At 37.5% G+C, this 25,091-nt stretch overlaps 1 protein-coding gene across 20 annotated transcripts in view; it reads left to right on the forward strand.

Annotated features, from left to right (window-relative positions):
- The window catches only part of Rbms3 (RNA binding motif single stranded interacting protein 3), a 1,393,896-nt gene that overhangs the window by 1,272,933 nt on the left and 95,872 nt on the right, over positions 1-25,091 (forward strand). For 15 of the 20 annotated variants that reach the window (XM_074074013.1, XM_074074010.1, XM_074074011.1 and 12 more), the window contains 3 exons: positions 657-703; positions 18,273-18,369; positions 20,484-20,534. In XM_074074013.1, the coding sequence (XP_073930114.1) occupies positions 657-703; positions 18,273-18,369; positions 20,484-20,534 (195 nt within the window). The remainder of the gene's footprint in view (positions 1-656; positions 704-18,272; positions 18,370-20,483; positions 20,535-25,091) is intronic. The other 5 variants (XM_074074015.1, XM_074074014.1, XM_074074016.1 and 2 more) reach the window with 1 other exon arrangement.

Below are 25,091 nucleotides of genomic sequence, written 5' to 3' on the forward strand. Positions count from 1 at the left end.
AGGTATGCTGTGAGTCAGTTTATGTTCTTTTCTGAAAACACTACAGTTACAGAAGTGTACTTTTTTGGAGGCGATCTCATTCTTAGAAGCAGAATAAAACTATCTCCTCATTAGCCACGAGGTGAGGTAGAATTCCCATCATATGCAGATGATCTCTCCTTTTTACCACTCTTCGGAGGACAGGTACTGGCCACCTGTGGGATAAGCACTCTGACTCATTACCTGCATTCCGCTGAGCATGGGGTCTATTTTAAAACAAATGCTCCTTAATGCTTCTTCTATCAAGTTGACTGCATTTTAAGTAGCTTTTATTTTTATCCTACCTACAGGATTCTTACTTTTTCATGCCATGAAATGCACAATAGCTGCTCTTGACAATAGTGAGAAGTTAGAAGGGAACCCAATTAGATAGGGAATGGTTTGTAAAATAGAAGTGGAAGTCATCCAATCTGCATTGTTCTGTGGTCTGTCTGGATACCTTATATAAACTCCCAACTCAATGGTGGATTCTGGTTTGTGAATAGAAAAAACTGTTAGTTTTGGCAGCAAGCATGGAGAAATATGTAGGAGAAAATAAACCTGATCATGGAACTGAATGCTTTGGGTGCCACAATAAAAATGTTGAGATCTGTTTTCTCCTCTCCTCCCATATACAGGCTGGCATGGCTCTGACCTATGACCCCACAGCCGCTATACAGAATGGGTAAGTAGACCACACATTCTCTGTTTTCATTGGTAAGAGATCTTTCAGATCTGAATCAATAGCAAAGGAAAATGTTCGAATATGTTTGCTTTTGTGTAACGTCTTTAAAGCAAACTTTAAACATTTCTCACCATTATAACTTTTTTCTCCTCATATGGGATTTGGATCTCTATTTTCACAATTCCTCTGCTCACACAACCCGGGTCTGTTCTCCCCTCTTCTCTCATTCTCCTCACCCCCATGCCTTTTGAAATGAGACAGTAGAGCTGGGTCTGAGAGACAACACAGAAAAAGTGACTGGAGAATTAACTCCGGGTCTAGGACAGGAGTGATATCCTGCTAATCTTGGTGGAATCCAGCTTTCTGTAATTCCTAGAGTTAATTTCTGCATGAGTAATCCTTTCCTTTCTCCTAGTAGTCAGTAGTGGTAATGGACAGAAGTCAGCTTAGAAACTCAGGTGATTGTATCTTCTATCTTCATTTCAACTGATGTCTGAAAATTGGTAGACTCTTATTTAGCTTTCCCTCCTCTGAAAAATATGACTGACATAGTCTGGCTTCTCTAAAATTCTGTGAATTCTAAATCTCTTCAATTGAAAATTTCTTCTCACTCTCTTCTTATTCCCTTTGCTTTGGATGTCTTACAGCTGACAGTAAGTTTCTACTGGCTTCTTGTTGGCTTTGTTTTCAATCTTTTATGTTGGATTTCTTCTTGGCTTTTAGTTGTCTGCCTCTCAGTCTCATGGAAGGTCTCATTGAAGATCAATATAGAGGGTAAAAATGAGTTAAGTTCTATTTTGCTATTTGGTCAGTGACTGCTAATGAAAATCTATGGAATTATGGAAGAGTTTAAATAGCAATTTTTTATTGTTGCAGTTACCTACCCTTCCAGTCATTTATTCAGGCATTCAACAAACACCCATTGAGTCTGAGAGGCACAGTGCTGTATCAGTGTAGGATTTGTAATTGTCACAGTGTATACCCCCAGTACAACAATAATAAAAATAAATTAAAAAAAATAAGTGTAGGTGACAAGACCTTTTCTCTTAAGAAGGTTACAATCTATACTTCTGTAAAGGATGACCACTGGGAGTAGATGCAGGTAGAAGTCTAGTCCTCTGTCATTTGATTGATTAAAACTTCCCTCTAGGAATAAAGTGTAAGGACATCCTTTCATTTATCCAATAAGCATTTAGTTATTTCAAACAAAGTACTGTAGACTTGGTGAGTAAAAGAAGTAAAAAGATAGAGAAGAGAGCCCTCTAGAATCATATGAAATTGTTGGAGATGAAATAGTTAACTCAAAAGGTACAAAGTACGGCATTGTGTGCCGAATGATAGTAACAGGACATCGGTGTCATCATGGAAGGAATGGCATTTATTGAGCACACACTATCTACCAAGAACTTTGTTTTGTGAATTTAAAGGGCCATGGAGTCAGATGAATACATTTGATAAGAGAGTCAAATGAACACATGTGATTATGACTAGAACCCTACTTTTAAAAATTTATACTCACCAAGGAAAACAGAAAAAATAGTTGACTAAATACCTGTATAGATATTATATTATTGTATTAACACTAACTAGATTCAAGTGTTAACATTTGATATTTCACATACATGTGTGTATGTAGGTCTTATGGATATATGTGTCTACCTGTCTATAATATATGTCTGTATATCTATTTATAAAAAGCACCTGCTTCCCATGAAGATAGAAAGAAAATAACTTATTTGATACATAATTATATAATTAATCATTTAGTTGAAATTATGCTAGTCACCATTTAGATAAATGGAAGTTTTTTGCTGGACCATATCAAAGTAGAGTTTATTTTTATTAGCACACTTACATCGTATAAAGGCAGTTCACTGTGAAGTTTCCATGTGTGCGTACAATGTGCTGCGATCATGTTCACCCCATAACTCCTTCTAGCCTCCTCTTTCCTCACCTCTCCCCTCCATTTCCTTTTACAATTTTAATGACTTCCATATCCTATTTTCTCATCATATTTTCCTTTTCTCCTCCTCTCTGTCTGTTTCTCCCAAGCAGTCCTCTCAGACTGTTTTTAGGTTCAGATTCCACATATGCATGTGATACTTACTTCAGTTAACATGCTCATTTCTAGTTCTATTCATTTTTTTTCTGGAAAAACCATAATTTCACTCTTTTTTGTGACTAAATAATGCTCCATTATATATACATATATGTGTATATATATATATATGTCATATTTTCTTTATCCATTTGTTCATTGATTGACACCTAGGCTGATTCCATAGCTTGGCAATTGTGAATAGTGTTGAAATAAACATAGCTGTGCACATATCTCTATTGCAATGCTAACTTAGATTCTTTTGGATATATGCCCAAGTATAGCAGGATCATATGGTGGTTCTATTTTCAGTTTTTTGAGGCACCTCCACACTGATTTCTATAGTGACTGGACTAATTTACATTCCTTCCAATAGTGTATGAGAGTTCCTATCCCCATATGGCTTCTTGTATCCTCACCAGCATTTGTTATTGCTTGTTTTCTTGATGATAGCCATTCTGACTAGAATAAAATGCAATCTCAGTGTAGTTTTGATTTGCATTTCCTTTATTGTAAGTTATCTCTTCACTCTGGTAGTTGTTTCCTTTTCTGTGCAGAAGCCTTTAATTTGATATAATCTCATTTGCCAAATATTGCTCTTATGTCCTGAGCCATTGAAGCCCAAGTCATAAAAGGCATTGATTATACCTGTATCTTCAAGTGTTTTCTGAGGTTTTCCTGTAGTAGTTTCAAACTTTCAAGTCTTACGTTTAGTCTTTGATGCATTTTGAATTGGTGTTTGTACAATGTGAGATATAGGGATCTACCTTCAGTCTTCTACACGTGGATATCCAGTTTTCCTAGTGATACTTGCTGAAGAGGCTGTCTTGTCTTCAGTGTATGTTCTTGACACCTTTGTCAAGGCTGTAGCTGTACAAGCTTATTTCTGGGTCCTCTGTAATTTTCTATTACGTTGATCCTTGTGCCCGTTCTGTGCCAGCACCATGCTGTTTTTGTTACGTGCTACTGTGTCAAACTTGTTCTTTTCAAAGAACCACCTCTTTGCTTCACTGATGTTTTATATTATTCTTTTAGTCTTTGTTTCATTAATTTTATGCTGTGATATGTATTATTTCTCTCTGCTTTGAGTTTGCCATGTTCTTGTTTCTCTAAGTGCTTGAGGTGCTTCACTGGGTTATTTATTTGAGTCTCTGACTTTTTAAATGTAGGCATTCATAGCTCTAAACTTTCCTCTTAGCACCACCTTTGCTGTGTCCCAAAGGTTCTTGTAAACTGTGCTTTCATTTTCACTTGGTTGTAGGAATTTTTCGTTTCCCACTCCAGACTTCTCCAATGACCCCCTGATCACTCAAAAGTGTGTTGTTCAATCTCCATGTGTTCACATAGGGCGTTTTGTCATCAATTTCTAATTTTGTTATGATCTGTTAAGATTCAAGAGATTATTTTGATGGTTTTGTTAATACTCACTTAATGTCTGAAAATGTAATCTAATTTGGAGGAAGTTCTATGGGTTCTGGGGAAGAATGTATATTTTGTACCCATTGGGTGGAATACTCTGTAGATGTCTATTAAGTTCTTCTGATACACAGTGCAGTTTGTCTCTGAGATGTCTTTGTTGATTTGTCTGGATGACCTATTTATTGATGAGAGTAAGATGTTAAACTCACCCCTAATATTGTAACAGGATCTATCTGTCCCATTATGTCCAATAGTGTTTGTTTTATGAAACTTTGTGCACTGATGTTTGGTGAATATATATTTGCAATCATTATATTTTCTTGATGGATTGTTCCCTCAATTAATATGTTCTGAACTTCTTTATCTCTTCTGACTAATTCTGGCCTAGAGTCTGCACTGTCAGATATGACTATAGCTAGTCCTGCCTTCCACTTCCACTTGTTTAGTACATCGTTTCCCATCGTTTTACTATTAGTCTGTGTATATCTTTGCCTATGAGATGTGTTTCTTATGGACAACAAATAGTTGGATTTTGTTTTTTATTACAGTCAGTCAATAAAAGTCAAGTTTGTAGGATTAAGATGATTTACATGTAGGGTTATTATTGAAAATATGTTCTGTTTCTTGTGCTTTTTGCTGGCATTTTCCAGGTTAATTTCAGTACTGTTTGTTTTTCTTTCACCTTTATTCATTTTAGGATTTTGCTGGTTTGCTGAGTTTAACATATTTGCTTTTTTTCCAATTCTTTTGTTCTTTCATGAGCTTTCATTTTGTGACTGTCTTTCTTCTTCCTTTGTGTGTAATCTTCCTTTAAATACCTTCAGGTATGCTGGCCTAAGGATCATGAATTGATTTAACATGCTTATATTGGAAGGTCTTTGTTTATTCATCAGTTTTTGAATGATAATTTTGATATGGTAATCTGGATTGTTAGTTATTTATTTTCAGTGCTTTAAATATATCAGTCCACATTTCTCTGGTTTTTAGGATTTCTGCCGAGAGACATGAGGTAATTCTGCTATGTGCCTTTGTAAGTCATTGGTGTTTTTCTCCTGCAGCTTTCAATATCCTTTCTTTGTTCTTTAGTTTTAGCATTTTAACTATAATATAGAGGTTCTTTTATGGTCATGTCTGTTTGGGATTCTCAATGCCTCCTGAACTTGTATGTCCATATCTTTCTCATATTTGAAAAGTTTTCTGCTATAATTTCATTGAATAGTTTTTCTATGCCTTTGTTTCAATCTCAGCTCCTTCGTCTACCCCATGGATTCTTACATGTTGTCTCTTGATTTCATCTCAGAACTCTTGAAGATTGTGGTCTTGTTTATTTGTTACTTCTCTTTTGGAGGGAGTCAAAGTCTCACTATTTATCCCATGCTGAAGTAATGATTCTCCTGCCTCAGCCTCCCAACTGCTGGAATTTGACAGGCTTGTGCCACCAGGCCCAGTTCTCTCCCCCAACACTTTGTTTGGAGTATTGGGGTTTGAACTTACAGACTTGCTTGGTAGGCACCTGCTCTACCATTTGAGTTACACCTCTAGCCCTTTTTTGCTTTAGTTGTTTTTCAGATAGTTCCTTGCCTTTTTGCCCCATGCTAGCCTTAGATCATGAGCCTCTTCTGCATGCAGTAGGGCTGGGATTACATGTGTGAGCCACCACACCTGGCTTATTCTTTGAGATAGAATCTAGATAACATTTTCCCTGGGCTGGCCTCAAACAACAATTCTATTTCTGCCTCCCAAGTAGCTAGAATTAAAGGAATGAGCCACTGTTTCCAGCTATTTTTTCCTTTGTAGCTATCTGAGTAAATGTTTCCTTAATTTTACATCTACCTTGATATTCTTCTTCTGTTTGCTGTAGTCTACTGATGATGCCTTCCACTGTGCTTTTTATTTGATTTTTTGGGCTTTTTATTTCCAACATTTCCATTTCTTTTTCAGAATCTCAGTTTCCTTTTTGAATTTCTTATTCATGTTACTGACTTTCTTGTTGAGGTCTTGAATTAACTTCCTGCTTTTCCTGTTTATTTCAATCTTCTTTGAGGTCACTGATCATTTTTTAAAGTAAACTTTTGAGTTCTTTGGCATTTCAGTATCTTTGGATTCTGTTAATTGAGATGGTATAAGCTTTTGTGGATATCATATTGCCTTGCTTTTTTATGTTCTTGGGTTTCTCCATTAAGATGTTCACATGGTAGGTCAGATATCTCTTTCTCTGCCATTTGGAAGAGAAAAATCTGACAGGAATAATGAAATCAATAATTCAAAAACAAACCAGTTATTTGATGTAGTAAAAAACAACTATAAACATAAACTTCTTCCCCCAATAAGGTAATAAAGTAAACAAATTAGGATACATAAAAGGATAAGCTGGAAGTTTAATATTTTTTTTAAGTCAAGAAATATAAACATGTTAGACCAAAACAGGCTGGAGGGTCATCTGTTTTGGGCCTGACCCCCAGCCCTGCAAGAAGACAGAAAGTGTTTTGTTGCAAGTTGGACACAGTTCTCCTCGCTCCTGGCAGCTGGCAACTCCCGTGGACACTGAAGAGTCTGGGATGGCTCCACACTCATCTGTGACTCCCACATCACTCAGGATCATGCCGAGTTCCAGCTCATCCCTCATTTAACTCTGACACTAGGTCAAACCCAAAGCTCACAGCAGTGCTGTGCCAGTCGCTCCCCATGCCGTGGCTTTGGCTTGTGATTCTCACTCTCCATGTAGTGGTTTTGTGTTTGTGCATTTGAGTCTCAGTCTCAACTAGTTTTGCTGATCCATACAGGTTGTCAGCGTGGTTTGTTTGCTTAGCCAGGGCTTTGCAAGCTCACAGATACAAAACTGCAGGGTATTCTGCTCTCAGTGGGTGAGGTGTGTGTCTTGAAGTCTGCTTCTGAGATGACTCCCAGGGAGTGAGTTGAGAAGTGCTGGATTGGAGGAAGGTTGGGCTTCTCCAGCATCTGCTTGGTGCGTAGAACACAGATCTCGTATCCTAAAGTTTACTTGTGTATGGAGAGCTGTGTTTGTATATAGCTTTTGTGTGTGTGGTGGAGAGAAGGGATCTCCAAAGGAAAATTTCATTTTCTCTTTTACCTGAAGTCTTATTGCAGGGACTCTCCTCATTCCCTACCGTTTGCTTAGTATCATCTAATAGTTTGATTCTGAAGTGAACTGTAAAAGTCACATCTAAATACTTTACATGGTTCATAGCTTATTTCATTTATTAATGATGTCCCTTTTGGGTGAGCACTGATGTTCCCATTTGCAGAAAAGTAATGAGGCCATTCAGTCTGAGCTGGAGCTGGGAGTCAAATGCCAATGTGTGACTCAAGGAGAGCCTGTTATCTCATCCAGCTAGGACAAAGTGAGAGCTCTATGTAAGCAATGGGATTGAACATGGAATATCAGGGATGGCATTTTATCAAGAATGGGCATAGGGGAAAATGCTCTCTGAGAGAGTAGATGTGTGACTGGTTGGGTCAGTGGAGATTAACAAGTCAAACAGTTTTACAGGAATAGAAGACCCTTGTGAAGGAGCTTTGCTGGTATGGGAAATTGTATTGGAGCCACATTTGAAAGTTTAAGGGTTTGTTTTTTTATTATATAAGCCTAAGGGATAATAATTTTTTTTAGCACCAGAGTGATATGACATAAATAATAAACAATCAATTGAAGTTGAAAGATCTAAGTAGGGAGCATCATTAAAAGAATATTAAAATTGGCCAGTTATGAAGGAGTAAGTTTGTTCAACTATGGTTAATGGAAGACTAGAACAGGAGAACAGATAATCTTGAGGGACTATTTTTTCATGCATTGAACGAATAGCCATCCAACAATTCTGTGTCCAGGGCCCTCAATGAAGCATCAGGGACATACTGGAGAAAACAACAGGCCCAATCTCTACACTCCTATTGCTTCCTATTGGTAGCAATAGAAACTAACATTGCAAATGTTTTATTCAGTATTCAGGATAAGCCCCAAAAGTGAATTGCAGGTGTCCCAAAGAGTCTGGCCTTGCTTGGTGCTCAGTGAAGATTTCTCTGAATGAGCCAGGCCTTGAGCTGAGTTCTGACAATTTTTAATGACTCAACTGGATGTTACATTGGATGGCAAAAGAGAGAAGATAAAATTATTCTAAAATTTTAATTCTGGAAGAACTTGTGCTATCATTAGCAGAAAGTCAAGAAAATGAAGTAGAGAAAGATGACATGCTCAGTTTCAAACACACTTGCTCATGAGACTCACCAAAATAAAAATCAGCCCTAAGTGTAGAACTGGAGTGAGAGAGAATGAGACCTTCATTAGTATCACTTTAGCCTACATTCACCAATTAGGTCAAAATTGTCTAATGACACAATTTACCAAGTACTCATCCTTATCTGTTCCCCCCCCTAAAGTGGGAAAAATTGGAGTTTATCTCCTAACCTGAAGAGTAGAAGGTGGACTTTGGGCAGCACCATGTTTGAGGCAGTGAGGATTTCCCAGTCCACAGTGACTGTTTTTCCCTTCTCTTGAAGATTTTTTTTTTAGGTCACCACTTCAAGACCATACTGAGGTACAAGTGTCAGCCTAAAACCACCTGAAATATTATATGACTTCCCCCATATCTTATTCAATAATGTAACAATATATCCTTTCAACTATTTGGACAGTTTCAAACATAGTTCACCCTCAGTATTGCCCATGTAGATATTCACAATTAATAATTTATTCTAGATCAGCTTTAGTTTAGATGCTAATAATACCCAAATTCTTGATCTTACCCACTCTCATAAAATAACTTCACTCTACTAACCAGTTCCTCTCTTCAGTACCTTCCTATCCACTGAGTATTCTTTCAGCCTGTACATATAGTGAAGTCCTGCCCCACTTATAAAGGGGACAGAGCAAAACTCCTTTCTGCAGATAAGACCACTTCTAGCAACACATGGCATTGGCCTGTTTACTGGCAAATGTCTTCAGCTTTGTTTACACACATTCATTTATACTTCAGCCTATTGAAATATGAATTCTTGACTTAAAATTCACTGGATTTCCCTGTGCATTTCCCTTGTTGAAGGCCAAGTGATCTCCATATTTGCCAGTTATAAATGAAGATTTTAGTCCTTATCTGTTTGAAATCTTAATCATTTAACTGCTTTTTTGTTTGTTTATTATTTATATTGTTTTGAAACTTTCTTCTTTCTTGTATCTCACAATCCCATTCTCTGCTAATCCTCTTTGAGTCTGCTCTGCCGATTCCTCCTCTTCTACTTACTTTTATTTTTCTAAGGTTCAGTCTTTCTTGCTGCTCCTTCACTCTAGTTGATTTTTAATGCTTCTCTTACTTTAGGAACTGAAGATTCCGCAGACTGTACTTCACTTTCATAGCTAGCTGCAGAGCTCTAATGCTTGTGTTTCCAAATGGTAATTAGGTTTTGCTACTAGCTGTCTTTGAACTTCTCAAACCAAGGTCATTATCCTCATCAACATTTCAAATACAAACCCATGCAAATCTAAATGAAAAGCAGATGTCAAATTATTTTTCATTTTAAACGATATTCACTCTAAAGTTATTTAAGCTATAAACCCCAGTTCTGTGGTTTCTTTCTCATATATTCTGCATGATCAAATTGGCTATTAAGATTTGTTCATTCTGTATCTGAAACATATCTTCAGTCCAGCCCTTCCTCCCTGCCATGGCTTGCATTCACTCACCATTTCCTACCTGTCATTGACCTGCGTCTAATATATCTCTTCTCCAAACAGTTTCTTATTGCTTTTTAAATAATTTAAAAAGTAAATGTAGTCACAGGAATCTCCTACCTATCTAGTTTAAAGTACTGTGTGGCCTTTACTAACTACAGAGCAAAAAGCAAACTTCCCTTAACAGGAAACTCCACAATGTAGTTATTGCTGCTGAACAGAGATATATGTGGTTCTTAGAACATCCCACAGCACTCCAGGTCTTGTTACATGTAGAGTTTCTTCTCCTTCCCTTCAGACATAGTGATACCCACCCATTCCCCTCCTTCCTACACTTATTATTCTTTAATGCTCATTTCAAGAACACCATCAAAGCATATCAGGCAGAGCTGGTCATACAACTGGTGATAAAAGACAGAGGTTAAGATGTTAAGACTGCAGGCTGAGGTCTATCCCAGGTATGTATCCTAATCCTGTCATTTACTAAGTGTGTGGCCATGGACACATTGTGTGCACTTTAGTTGCCTCCTCTGTGACTCACTTGCAACTGTCGAAATAGTTCAACGGATATAATTTTACATTGTTAAATAAGGGATGGGAGAAGCAATATAATATTCCAGGTGCTTACAGGCTGACAGTTGTACCTGCAGCAACCTACTGCAACATGGTCTGGAAAGGGTGACCTGAAATGCAAAGTGGGAACTTCCAGTATGAAAAAGGTACTGTTATGCTTTTATGTGACTTTGTAAGCATCGAAGGAACCTGATGGGCGTAGAACATAAGCATCAATATAAATATTGATGTTATTGTTGCACTGTATTTGGTGTTCCTAGGATGCATTTGACAAGTAGCCCTTTTATTATGTAGCTACTGACACTTATCTCTTTTTTCCTGCTGGACTATTAACTCAGTGAAGATATGCACCATGATTTATCGTTTTTCACAGATTTTGTAACCCAGTATTGTGAATGCCAAATCAGAAACAGGAAATGTGACTGATAATATCTTCTTGGTTCCAGCTTGTGAATATCAGGGAAACCATTCCCCTTCCAGCTGTCAACCCAGTCTGTCCTCGTGGGACACCTTAGCTTGATTCTCCTGAAGTACAAACTCTAACCTCCCCCAAAGCAGGCAAACTGCCCATGAATACCTCAGGTTCTGAGTTAAGAATGAAATTGTAGAAGCACAAGCTATTCCTTATATCGCTGGTGATAAGAAGAAAAAGAAAATTTATATACTATAGTAAAACTGAAAGAAATAGGGATTAAATCTGATTCAGCTGGTTTTTCTTCATCTAGATTATTTTTAGAAATGTTTTGTTCACCTTTGGTTTTATTACCTTTTATGGTAACACACTAATAATAGGACAATTGTAATGCAACGATTTCTATACATATAAGATGTCAAATAAATGCACATATTTTCTCAACATACTATCTCTTGGATTAATACTGACACCTCCATGAATAGAAATTGACTTAGATAAGTTATTTAGCATACTAAGAAATCTAGCATAAATACACAGAATAAAGCCTGTAACTCCTTACTCACATTGCTATACTTAACTAGCAGTCACACCTAACTCAGAGAGAAGCAATCTAACAAACAAGCAAATATTTATTACTATAGGGAAGAGGCTAGTCCCATGCCATGGCCATACCACAGGCTGGTATACAAAGATTTAGTTGTAACTCACTCCAATCCAGTTAGTATTGTTAAGCATTGCTTAATTCTGAGTCAGTTGAGTTCAACAAACTTTCTCTTAAAAGTATCTAGTTACTGTCTAAAATTATTTTGGTAATGCAATTTGAGAAAAAAATTTCATAGCATATTAGGTGCAATAGACATGTATATGCAGTTGCAATATCAGATAAAATGCAAATAGATATTATAATAAAAGTATAAATATTAAGAGAGTTATGTATATATTTACTTTTATGAATATGAAATGTTTCTGGAAGAGTACACAAGAAAGGGGGCTCATTCTCTAGGAAGAGTCAATGGGAAAAAGAGATGAGAAACTTGTTTTTCTCTGTGTACCTATTTATACTTTTTTAAACAAGGAAAGCTGATTCCATTGCACCCCAGAAGAGATGCAGTTTTGTTCTAGTGAGGGTTTGGGAAGGCTTCACAATGAGCAGCAACTTGAGCTGTCCTCTTGCAAGGGTTCTATGTCCCAACTAAATGGGATATCTCATAATCTTTTGGTGTCCTAACTGTACACAGGGTTTTCTGCTGTTTGCATTAGTCAGTGGGAAATGTCACTTCTGTCATCTGCTTAAATCTGTCCAAATGATCACTTTAAAAAAACTTGTTCAACATCATTTCTATCCAAGTGTCTGAGTCACACCAGAAGATGAAGACCCCATGTAATTTTTACTGTAGGCTAAGTTACAAAAGTAAAAATGTCCATTTTTCTTTCAGAGCTTCCTGGTAAAACTTTGCCTCTCATTATTACTATTGTTCTGTTGCTTTTTGAGCTGCCCAATATGAAATTCCATCACTTTCATCTATGAGCATAGGACTGGGAACTAACCCATCCCATATTTAAAATCTCATCTTTCCTGTGTCCTTTTCCTGGGAGCTGCTGTGTAAAAACCTTTTGGTTTGTTTTATTTGAATAAAATGTGTTCATGTGGGAGATGTGAGAATAATGTTTTCTATAGCATTGGTTTGCCAGCTGTTTTATATGGGCATTTGATATTAAGTGGTACAGAAACCTTATCTCATTACACTGGGAAAGGAATTGAATGTGAAGGATAAGTTAGTATTACAATAAAAATGACCAATAACTTATTGCTCTTGTGCTGTTGTGTTACCCTGAGGATATTCATCTCTCTGACTAGCAATATTGTCTGTGGACATGAAACACAAGCCACTGCTGTTTATTTCAGTGTGCAAATAGGATTTTGTATGTTTTTTTTTTACAGTAAAAGACATTCTACCCTGGGGTTATTGATATATTCATGTTATTTTTATTGTCAGCGAAATAAGATTTCACCATATTGCTACTGACCGCCAAATCCCCTGAAGATGACTTTTCTTCAGGCAAAATACTAGTGACCTACACTTGCATTTTCTAGACTTATATAGGATACATGCCTTTAATGCCAGGTAGTCAATAACTTTTTGTGTTCTTAAAAATATCAAGCATTTCAAAGTCCTTCTGAGCATTCTATAGGTCATGTACAGTTAACTTTTCTTAGTCACTTTGTCATTTGGTGTTTGTTCATGTAAGAGCTCTCCAGATGTGACTCACCCATATGACGAAGACCAGATTCCTCAATCTGAATACTTGCCATTTTGGACTAGATCATTGTTGCTATGGGATTTGCCGAGTGTGTCACAGAATGTTCAGCAGCATCACACACCACTCCACATAGATGCCAGTAGCAGCTGATTGTGACAACCAAAAATGTCTCCCGACATTGCCAGCCAAATTCCCCTGGAAGGCAAAATTGTCTCTGGCTCTGAATCACTGGGAACACAAGAGAGATCCTTGTAATGCTCACTATACTATGCAAATCTTGGCAACAAAATCTCTCTTAAGAGAGTAAACTATTTTCAGGAAAATAAGTCGTTAAACAATTCATTTCCAGCTTTCTGCAACAGCATTTGCAAAGCATAATACATATATTATGGGATGTGAAAACAAAAAGTCATGTAATCATTTTGTTATTATGGCTAAGACGTTTGATCAATTTTCTCTTTCCTGTTCCTCAACACATGACACCTCCACTTGAAGTGGAGGATGCTCTAATTTTGTTTTAATATGAAAGTGGTTTTGTATTGTTTTGGGTTTGTGTGTGTGTGTGTGTGTGTGTGTGTGTGTGTGTGTGGTAGAACTCAGGGTCTCACACTTTCTAGGCAAGCACTCTAACACTTTAGCCACTTCTCTAATCCTTTTTGCTCCAGTCCTTATTTTAGAAAGCATCTCACTTTTTGCCCAGACTAGTCTGGACCACGGTCCTCCTATTTTGCACTCCCTGCTATTGCTAGAATGACAGATGTACACCACCACACCCAACTTTTTCTGTTGGGATGGGGTCTCACAAACTTTTTTTGTTTTTTAAACCATGCTATGGAAACACAGTAGAGACTAGGAACAAGCTGAAGGGTTGATAATGTCTTTGTATGTCCTTTGCAGTCTGCATCAACTTTAGGGCCAGCACTCCTTAGAGTGTTTGTTTGCAATAGCAGCTGCTCCTGTCATGATTTCAGCAAGGGTTTTGGTGAACTCATCTGGTTTGTTTGGGCTTGAGAAGAGCTTACTTTGGGACACCAGAATAAGGGGATCAAGATAGTAGGTTTTGTCCACTCTCTCTAGTACACTTCTTGTTCTAAATGACTCTCTGACTTGAATGGCAGTATTGGAACTTGCTGGGAAGTATGAAATATCATTCTTGTTTAATGGATAGGATTAGAGCAGATAGAACAAAAATGCATTAACTTTCCCCCCAAGGGTTCCTTTTGTGAGTATCCATTTTCTTGGCTGTTTCCTTTATGATTTGCTCTCTGTTTTCCCCATAGAACTTCCTGTGAACTGTGCCTGTCAGTCCAATTTTTATTGCTTTCATTTTTAATACTCCAATTGGTACATTTTATAAAACAGACCAGCCATGCTAAAATGTGATGCATGGTTTTCCCCATAGTACAGGAGACAGAACCTGGGTTTCTACCAGAAGTTAAGCCATGGCATGGTGTTTGAGAAAGACTACTTGTTGAGTGGTCCTGTCTTGTCATTATGAGCCCTGGACAACTCTTTCTGTTCACTGCCTTGTAAATAAGATCTGTCAAAGATAAGACCAAAAGGGGATTCTAAAATGCAAACCATGTTTTTCATAGAAAAGGACCATTTTTTCAAGTTACAAATGTTCTTGCATCCATAAAAAGCAGACACTACTTAAACTTTCACTGAGCACTTACTATGTGATACTGGAGTGTCTTCTGTTGGCTCTCATCTCTCAGCTTCCTACCTGCTTCAGGGACCCATCTTCTGTGCAACCAGCTAGGCATTGGCCATTCTGTAAGCACTACTTGATTCCTTAAACTGGTCTGCACTTGTTCTTCATTAATTCAATATAGAGCTATTAAGTAGCTACTATAATTTGGACTCCCTCCTAGGCAGCAAGGCCAGTATGACCTCAACCCTGGTTGAGCTGACATTCTAAAGAGAAATAATATATTAGGTTTCTCAGCCCAGGCTGCCATTAAGAAGTAATCAACTGGATGTCTTAACCAACAGAAAACTATCTTTGTATAAATTCTGAAGTCTAGAAGCTCAAGATCGAGGACCTATCTTAAGAAGCAGGGCCTAATTCTACTGATTAGGTTTTGATGAGGATTCATTTCTTGGCTTGTGAATAGACATCATATTGCTATATTGTTAAATGGGCTTTCCTTGTGTGTGTATGGGGGAAGAGAATGTGAAAATAAGGTCTTTGGTATCTGTTTTTTATTAAAGTCACTAATTCAAACCAATCAAGACCCACCCTCTGACCTCATTTAGTTCACTTCTGTAGAGGCTCCATCTCCAAGTACAACCACAACAGAAATTAGAATTTCAACATATGAATGGGGACACAAACATTCAATCTACAGTATATATAATTTTAAAAATTGCTGCTTCAGATAAAGGCAAAGAAAAAATCAGTAAGGAAAATGGGACAGAGAAAACCTGGAGCAGAGCTGGTGGTTGCCACTTTTGTTACAGGCCTCACTAAATAAGAAACAGTGGAGTGAGCTGAAAGATGGAAGGAAACAGTGTTATGGAGACTAGGGAAGTAAACACTCTAAGTACAGTTACAGGTTCTGTAACCAGATGGGAGTGAGACAATGAAGTCATGGAAGAGAAGAACCATCCATGTGGTGGGCACCTAAGGGGAGTGGGGGGAAAAACATCAGAGAGGGCAGCAGCCCAATGGTGCTGGCCAGTGCAACCAGTTCAAGTTTTACTTTCATTCAACAGAAAGTCTTTGGAGATTTTAGGTGATGAACGTACAGACAAGGTACAAACTGAGTGACTAGATAAACACTGTCTTGTACATATCCATCTTTGTTACATACAGTAAATGTTTATTGAGTATTTTAAAGTGGAAAATTGATGATTTCTCACATAGCAATTGCCTATTTTTTATTTTTATTATTATTTATTTATTTGTGTGCTGGGGTTTGAACTCATGCCCTCTCAAGTACTCCAACACTTGAGCCATGTTCCCAGCCACAATTGCCTGTTTAAAAAAAGGAAATTTAGTATAATTCACCTACAGTGTATTCACTCCTTTCGGTGTACAAGTCTATAAATTTTTGACACACACAATTATGACACCACAAAAATGGTCATGCTATTGAATAGCTACTTCCCTTCCTCAAATTATCTCATGCTCCTATGAAATCAACATCATTTGCCACCCCCAGACTTTGGTATCCACTGATCTCTCTCCTGTCTCTATAGTTTTGCCTTTTCAATGTTGTGATATAAATGGGGTCATAGAGTACACAGCCTTAAAAGTTTTCTTTCATCTAGCATTTGCTTAAGATTCACCATGTGGATATACCAGTAGTTATACTTGGTCCTTCCTATTTGCAGTTTCCACATTATTCAACCAACTGTGATAGAAATTTTTGAAAAAAAAAGTCAGTATTGAAAGCGTAAAGATGCTTTTTCTTATTATTTCCTAAACAATATGGTAGAGCAACTATTTACATATCATTTATATTTTATTAAGTATTATAAGTAATGCAGAGATGACACAGAGCAAACAGGAGGATATGCGCATGTTATATGAAAACACCACCATTTCGTGTAAGGGGATGGACCATACTTAGATTTTGGTACCATGGCAAGCAAGCCTACCACCATTTTAGGCAAGTAAGAAAAAGACCCTATCAACGTTTACATTAAGGCTTTTGTGTAAACAAAGTTTTTGTTTATGTTTGGCTAAGAAGAGTGGACTTTCTGGATCATATGCTATGTGCCTATTTAACTTCATAGAAACTACTAAGTTGTTTTCTAAACTGGCTGTACCATTTTGCATTCCCACCAATAGTAAGTAAGAGTTCACTTTCTCTGCATCCTTGTCACCACTCACTCTATCTCTCCTTCTCTCTCTCCCTGCCTCTGCCATTCCAGTAGGTATTTAGCCAGTATATTTTTATATCTCACAACTGTAAATTTAGGGGTCCAGTGGACATGGACAGTAAGGATAAAATGTATAATAGACTAATTTTCTCATCTATACATTTTTAAACCAAAATTGTATGCCCTTATAAAATCCTTGTTAAGAGCTAAATAAAGTAAATTTAAGAATGCAAGTCTACAATCACCAATCTGGTACAATTGGTAACTTTAAATTTTCATTCTCTTACATTCAATAGAAGTCTTATGAAATGCTTCCTTTTAAAGTAACCCATGCAGTTCTCTGTTGAAAATGTCAGTGATTCCTGAGGCTTAATTAAGACTTTGTCTTAGTAGTTAAAAAAAAAAAGAAGAACATAATATTGACTTTTGCAAATGGTTCCTTTACCTAGCATGAATTTTTCCAATCTAACCTAATATCAGTGAAATAACCCATCTCAGTTGCCCTGGTTTGTCCTCCTGTGTCTGGCCTTTTGCTTACAGCAGAGATGTCACTGTTTTTTGTATTTAGGAACTACTCTTTAGTAGAGCTCCAGAAGGATCATCCCTTCTCTGCTTTTTCAATTCTCAGTCTTGCCCACTATCATCTTATAATTCTTCAATGAAGAGGAAATTGAGTGCTTCTTAGAGTCTCCAAGAGCATATCACCTAGGTTTGCTATCTCCACTAGTACCTTGACCTAATCCAGAAATGTTCCAGTTCCAACCTAGACACAAGTTGTCCTTTTTCTTCTCTTTCCATGGAGAAAGTATTCTCTGCGGGACAGCATGGGCCATAGTACATAATATATAGAACTTTCTAGGCAACAGTTCTTGCTTCCTGAATAGAGGTAGATCTAGTCCCTGTCCGTGTAACATATCTTTACAAAACTTGGTACTTTCTTTCATTGGCTGCTCTTTCAAAGAACAGCACTGACTTTTTTTTTTTTTTAAGGATGTTGCTTGTAACTTTTCTCCTCCTGTTGGTTAAAGACAGTATTATATTCACCTGGATTAGGATAGATTTTGTGCAGCTAATTTTCTAAGACAACTTGAAGTTGCCATTTTGTTCAGATGATTTATTTCTCTTAGTGGCATCAGATACTGTAAATCTCCCAGATACCCCTGTTAACAGGTGGTGGAAAAACACAAGGGTGGAACTTGGCCTTTCCCAGATGTGCTGGTGGCATTTGGCTAGTGCCCAGGCATGCAGCCGCTTCATGAGTGTTCTTTGTGTTGTTTTCTGTTTGCAGATTTTATTCTTCACCGTACAGTATCGCAACCAACCGTATGATTCCACCGACATCAATCACGCCATTCATTGCTGCTTCCCCCGTCTCCACGTACCAGGTACGTCCGATTACCCTGCACCTGAGGATAGCTCTTCCTTGCCAGTATTACACTATTTAGAGGCAAAAAGGACACATCAGAATTAAAAGAAAAATTGTCCTCATACCCATTAGTCACATCTTAATGTAATAATGCTGACGTTAACAAATTAGCCTATACTTTCCAGGGCCTGTTTGCATCAATTCACTGAATAATAAAATCCAACATGCTTTTCATTCTTCCAGCTGAGCTTTTATGATTATGCTTCTTTCCAGCCAATATTAGCACAGCTCTCTTACCACTGGGAAATTATTTTGTTTGTTGTCTGTTATTTTGGTTGTTCACATTCCCTATTGTGTCTTTTCTGAAAGCACATTTGTAGCAATTCCTTCACTTACTCCAGGATATTTTATCATTGTCATCTCATTTTGTCACAGTTGTCCTGGTAAAGCTACACAGATAGATGTAAGCCTTACTTACTTCCACATAGGAACATTAACTAGGTGGCAAAAAAAGTCACTCCCACTACTTCACTCTCAGCTTCAGAGAGATCAGAAGCAACCTCAGGGCATCTACCTGCTGAAATACAGGAAAATTTGAGACTCGGGTGTCCTGAACCAGGTGTTATAAAACAAATGGATGGAAATGGGCACATTTCTCCCTCAAAATGTACTCCTTATTTTATTCCTTTGAAATAGCAAATATGTAATATTACTCCCTTCTCCCTTTTACCTAATACTGTTCTTCACACAATTCTTCCAATTCTATTCTAATTAGAAAATGCCTATATTTGCTACATATTAGAAAGCATCTAGTGTCTTTTTAAAAAATCTGGAGAAAAAAAGACAAAGAGCAAAAGCGTGTGCCTGATGTGCATCTCACATTTTGCCAGGGGGAGGGTAGATGTTTCTGAGGGTACAACTAATATGTCACTGGATGCTACGATTCAGGGAAGTTTCCCCTTATTTAGTCCCTACATACTTGATTTCAGGACGTCCCCTCTGTTAGAGCCTCAGGCTCAAGACACTGCATTTTTCTTTAACGACTGATTCCCCCTGACACAGATCGTTTCCATTCTTTCTCTGCACTCAGACCTTGAAACATGTGCCTGAGCGAATGGAATAGACATTTGTTTGAATTGCATTAGGAAGTCCTTAGATTTCTTAATTGCTTTTTTCTTGAAACCCATAAGGCTATCTGCAGGTGTTGTTCAATTTTTGCTCTTCCTGCAGGCCTGTGTGTGTGTGTGTGTGTGTGTGTGTGTGAGCGAGTTTTTCTAACTTTGGCCTCTGCTTCAGCCAAGACCACCCATTAAGCCACTGTGGAACACTTTGGTGATTTGAATAAAATATCTGCAGATATTTTACTTGGGAGGGCTCCTAAGTGGAATTTAACTATAGCTGTCTTCTTCAAATGAGATTACAATTTTCCATGTTGTGGATTCTTGCTTTGCACCACTTTTAAAAAATCCAAATTCATTGCTGTGAGTATATTGCAAAACAAAGTCTTCTTGGTTTTCTATGTGACAATCAGCTTGCACATGCTGACTGTCTCATATGGCTGACACATGATACATTTAAGAAGGGTGGGATGGCTGAAATACACATTTTTATTTGTCATACCAATTGCCATGACAGGAAAAAATAGTCACAAACTTGTTTAATAAAAAGCATTTGACCCAAATGTTCTGGTTTAGTTCTTTAGTTCTTACCTCCACTTTTACTACTTGGATATACTTCTAAGATAGGAATACCTGAGCACTTGAAGTTATGACAGAAAAACAGGAAGTTTTAGCAGTCAGCTCTTGCTGCCTTCATTACTTGCAATGGCATCCTGGGAGTTGATGTGCAAATGGTCTCTGAGGCCTCCTAAGAATTTAGTCTTCAACACTCACTCAAATTCACTTCAGAATCTAGGCTGAACCATATGCAGCTGGTGAGATAGAAAGCTGCCTTGTGTTTCAGGCACCAAATCCATCAGGTCCAAGAATTCCCTTTGTCCTTGGTTTTGAGCACTAATTAGTTGTAAAGTCAGATGGAATCCACTTTCTTATGACCTAGTGCGACTCCACTGAACACAAGAACCAGGTTCTCTCTGTGATTGCTTTGTGCTAATAAATGCTGTTTGATGCATAGGTCCAGAGTACTTCATGGATGCCTCATCCGCCATACGTTATGCAACCAACAGTAAGTGTTCTCAGTCACCTGAGGCTAAATATTTCTATTATCCAAGTGCAAACTTTGCAATGCATAGAAACTTTGGGGTGAAGCTTTTGTTATATTCTATAAATCTTTCAGGCAGCCGTAATCTCCAGATAAAAAGCTGTTCCTGAAAAATCTACAAAAGCATTTACAATAAACAGCTAGAGATAGAGACAGAGAAGAGAGAGAGGTTTGTTATGAAAGAGAAATTTCTGCTTCATTCAGGAACTCAAAACTCTGGACATTTAAATCCATTATATAAGGAAAGGCTTTTTGTTTTCCTTCTCTTTCTGTTATGCTTTGTGTACTTCAGATGCAGTTTGATGGGCTGCATTTTGGGAACAATTTGGAGTGTCGTGGCCAAGTCAAGTCCTGACTTGTGTTTGAAATGTGAAGCAGTGTGTTTGAAATGTGAAGGTAGTTGTCTACTAATCAATGTGTACATATACATGTATATTTAGGAAGGTGGGTATATATATTTTTTAAAATGTTAACTAATAATGTCCATTCTTTTCTTTAGTGAAAAGTATCTACCAAAAATACCCAAACTCTATTTTCTCCTTGTTAGATTTCCCTCTTGTGGCATATTGCATCAATCCCAAGTGAAAAGTATGACATTTTACATTAGAATCTAGAATGAAAGCTAATGATTTCCTTTTATCTTTGTCTTGTCTTCCAGGTTTTTTAGCTCAGAGAGAGAGAGAGAGAGAGAGAGAGAAAGAAAGAGAGGGAGAGAGAGAGAATTTCAATAGCAACACGGTCAAGACAGTATGAGGCAGAGGAAAGAACCCTAGACGGGAACTTCAGTGATAGGTCTCTGGTGTACCCTCCTGGTAGCTCCTAGCTATGCCATTGTTCATTATTTCCTTTTCCATCACTATAATTTGCTTTCTTCTCCCTCCCTCCCTCCTTTCCTTCCTTCCCTTCTTTTCTTTCTTCCCTGCCTCCTCCCACTCTCCTCTTTCAAAACTAGATGAGGAATCTTCCATTGGATCTCCTCTGAGATCCCCTGTCCCCACCTCCTGTGCAACTGTGATTAGAGGTGTGCACTGTACTTAACAGTGCTCAGAGGCAGACCAAGAGAGAGCATATGTAAAAACAATGAAAAAAACCATGACATGCTATACGTGTAACAGTAAGATGTGCTATTCAATATTGTTACCACTGTCCTCATTATAGAATGTGTTAATTGTACAAAAGGAGCAGTGCTACATTTTAAAGCCATTTACAGACTAAATTTAAATAAGGTGGCACATAGGAAGATCAGAGAGTTTAATATGCATGCATACATTTTCTGAACTCAGAGGATCAGAGACCCTGGCTTTCAACTTTGAATTTTGTCCATTTCATTTCTTTAAAAAATAAGCAAATTTCCATATTGCTCCTAACATTTCAATAGCTTAGTTTTTATGGAAAAAATACAATATATGTAGCTTACCACAGCAAAACTTTGAATCATATTTTGCAAATCCCTGTATTTACTGTTACTTGTGCACCTTGGGGTCTTCCTGAGTTCATATGGTCTATGTTCTATAAATTTACCGGTACTCAACAAATCCAGGCTACACTCTTCTGTCCAAGTCAAGAAGTAAAATTCAGGATGTGCTGCCAAACCAATATAGCACAGAAGGAGCCAAGAAGTCCTGCCAAGCTCTAGAGAGGAACTTTCCAGAAGGAGCCAATCACTTTAATCTTACCTGCACACCAAGGGCAAGCATCATCTGTTTGTGGCCAGAAGGAATGCACATCTGCAAAAGCAACATGTCTAAAATTCTCAGTTCTTCTTGATCTTTGAGGAAAAGAGAAGATGGTTTATCGGTCTTTATTTCAACTGTCACTCAGGACCTTAGCAAAGGCTTTTAGATACCTCCCCCAGCCTAGCTCAACCCCATGTTTGCATGTATATTTCTCACAATCTTTACTAGTAACAGGTGTGTGCGTGTGTGTGTGTGCGTGTGTTTGTGTTTTAATTCATCTCCTTGGATTTTGCTTGCTGGGTCTTCTGCTCATTATTATCATGCACTAAACTGTGTATCATGGTTGGGGTTATGCTACTAAATTAAAAATGTAATGTCAATGTCTGGGGCAGATTTCTGGATAAAGAAGTAGCTGGGCCACCCACCACTTTGTTTTCTTAAGCATGGAACAATTAACTAAACAGTGTAATGGAAACATAGAATTTGTACCATCAATCTTTGCCCTCTAACTTTCTTGCTGGTTGTTTCTGTTACATAAATAGCTTTATTCAACTGGCTAAGTTTCATCATCAAAGTAGAATTTAAACTGATTGCTCTGTGATATTAAAATACAAAATACTTAAGCTGTCTAAGGTCAAGAAACAAAATAGTGTGGATCTGAGAAGAAAGAACAAATGAGTTGATGGTTGACAGCCTGGATTCTTGTTGGGCTCATGAGGAGAGGAAACCTTTCTAGCTATGGAGCATTGGGCAAATTAAACTTTCTGAGCTATAATTTCCTCACCTGTAACAGGGACATTAAAATAGCTAAATTATTATATATTTTGTTCATTAAATGAAATAAGGAACTAGCCTTATTCATTAATGAATTTTATTATTTTTCTCTGAAAATAGTTCCAAGCAAACAGCAAAAATTTAATAAATGGTTATTATTTATTTATATAAGTGGACTTCACCTTATGTTCTAGATTAACCCAACAGTGGAAAAGAATGTTGGTATAGAATGAAAGTTGAGAGTAGGCAGGACAACCTATTTCTACCACATGAAATAGTGCTTATTTCATTTGCTCTGGTAAAAGTTAAGATAGATTCCTTGGCTATAAATAAGTCTAATTGATTAGATTTGTACTTATTGCATTTACTTACCAAACTACTCAGCACCTACACCTAAAGAAAATCCCTTTTGGTGACTCTTTTATCAGTAGGATGCTTTACAGGAAGTGCCAATATCCACATCTTAAATGTGTTGCCCAACTTGGTTGCATCTTTCTTCCTCCATCATATTTTCTTTCCCTCACTTGAAGACAGTTCTTTGTACACTCTTCCCCATTGCCACACATGCACACTAACGCTTGAGTAGATGCCAGGTGCCTCTCCCCTGCCAGAAGCCCCTGAGGTGCCCTCTCAGGATTGACTTAAATGGCCCTAATGTCTCAGTCAGGACAGTATCAGTGAAGGAGTAGAGTAGCATGTTCAGGGGGTGAATGGTTAGACTAGGAGGTAACACTTAGAAGAAAGAATGACACAGTGGAGAGAAGGGAACATTATCTTTGATGAGAGAAGAAAATAAAGCACAAACACATAATTTGCTGAGTTTGCAATTCCAGTTTACTTCCTTAGAGATTTAGTCTTCTAAGTCAGTGTACAGTGTACTTTTTGGTACATTTAGTAAAGATTCTGGGAAGAGGGGAGGAAAGTCTCCTCTCACAGGTTGTAACCATCCTTCTGGCATTTGTGCCAGAAAACAGATCACTGTTGGACCTGGGGATCTTATTGGATCTCTTGGAATGTTGTCTACACCACTTAAGGAAGCAAGACCATTTCTGTTTGTACTTTGTAGTTCACCTGAATAGACTCTAAGGAGAAAGGACTGTCATATGTGCTGCAGTGAGCAAGTGAAAATGCTGGCTTTATCTATGTGTTTATGTCTGCTTCTCAGTACATGGTTTTGTGTTATACCAGTACTGACAAAATAGTTGATGGATTGCACCAAATATCTGCGCTCTGCAGAACAGCATGTCACATTGAAATGCCATATGAATTCACAATTGAAATTCTCATGTTCCAATACATTGGCTATTTTGTTAAATCTGTGGTACTGACATGGAGGAAAAATGATAGTTCCCAAGAGAAAGCAGAGTTTCATTCCCTTAAATTCTATTTAGGCTCATTAGAATCATAAATCTTCTGTCTTTCAAATGCTTAGCATTACTTCATCTCAAAGAGAAAGGTCAGTTTTCATTTTCTCTTAATTACAATGTGTTCTATAATTACAATAGTGTAAGAAATGCAAGATGCTCCTTTTTTACTAGAATATATTTGTTGTATAGGAGGGATTCATTGTGACAATTCCAAGTAGGCTTATATTGTATATTGGTTAGATCATCCTCACCATCTCTCTCCCTCGACCCCCTTCTGCTCCAGGTAAAGCAATTGCAGAGTTTCTTTGTTTTATTTCATATAAGTATATAAAATTCATCAACCATATTCCCCCACCATAATCTATTTCATTCACCCTCCTCCCTCCCACAAGTACCCCCACACACACTGTACCTGTTTTATAGTCCTGTCTTTTATTGTTAATATTTAAGTCAGTGTTCAAAAGGTTTTCTCAATGTACCCCTGATGTGAGTATAGTTTACTTTGGTCCATTCAGCCCCTTTCATTACTCTCCCTACCCCTTTACCTCCCAACCCCATTAACAGCTTTCAATACATATCCTGTCTCCTTTACCTTCACAGATTTCATGTTTTATGATGCTAATGCTCTATCATTTTCTTTTTCCTTCCCTGAGTTCCATAGAGTAGTTCCATTGTCACAAACATGTTCTACATATGCGTTTGTA

Source organism: Castor canadensis, chromosome 5, assembly GCF_047511655.1.
Source record: "Castor canadensis chromosome 5, mCasCan1.hap1v2, whole genome shotgun sequence".
Taxonomy (NCBI): Eukaryota; Metazoa; Chordata; class Mammalia; order Rodentia; family Castoridae; genus Castor; species Castor canadensis.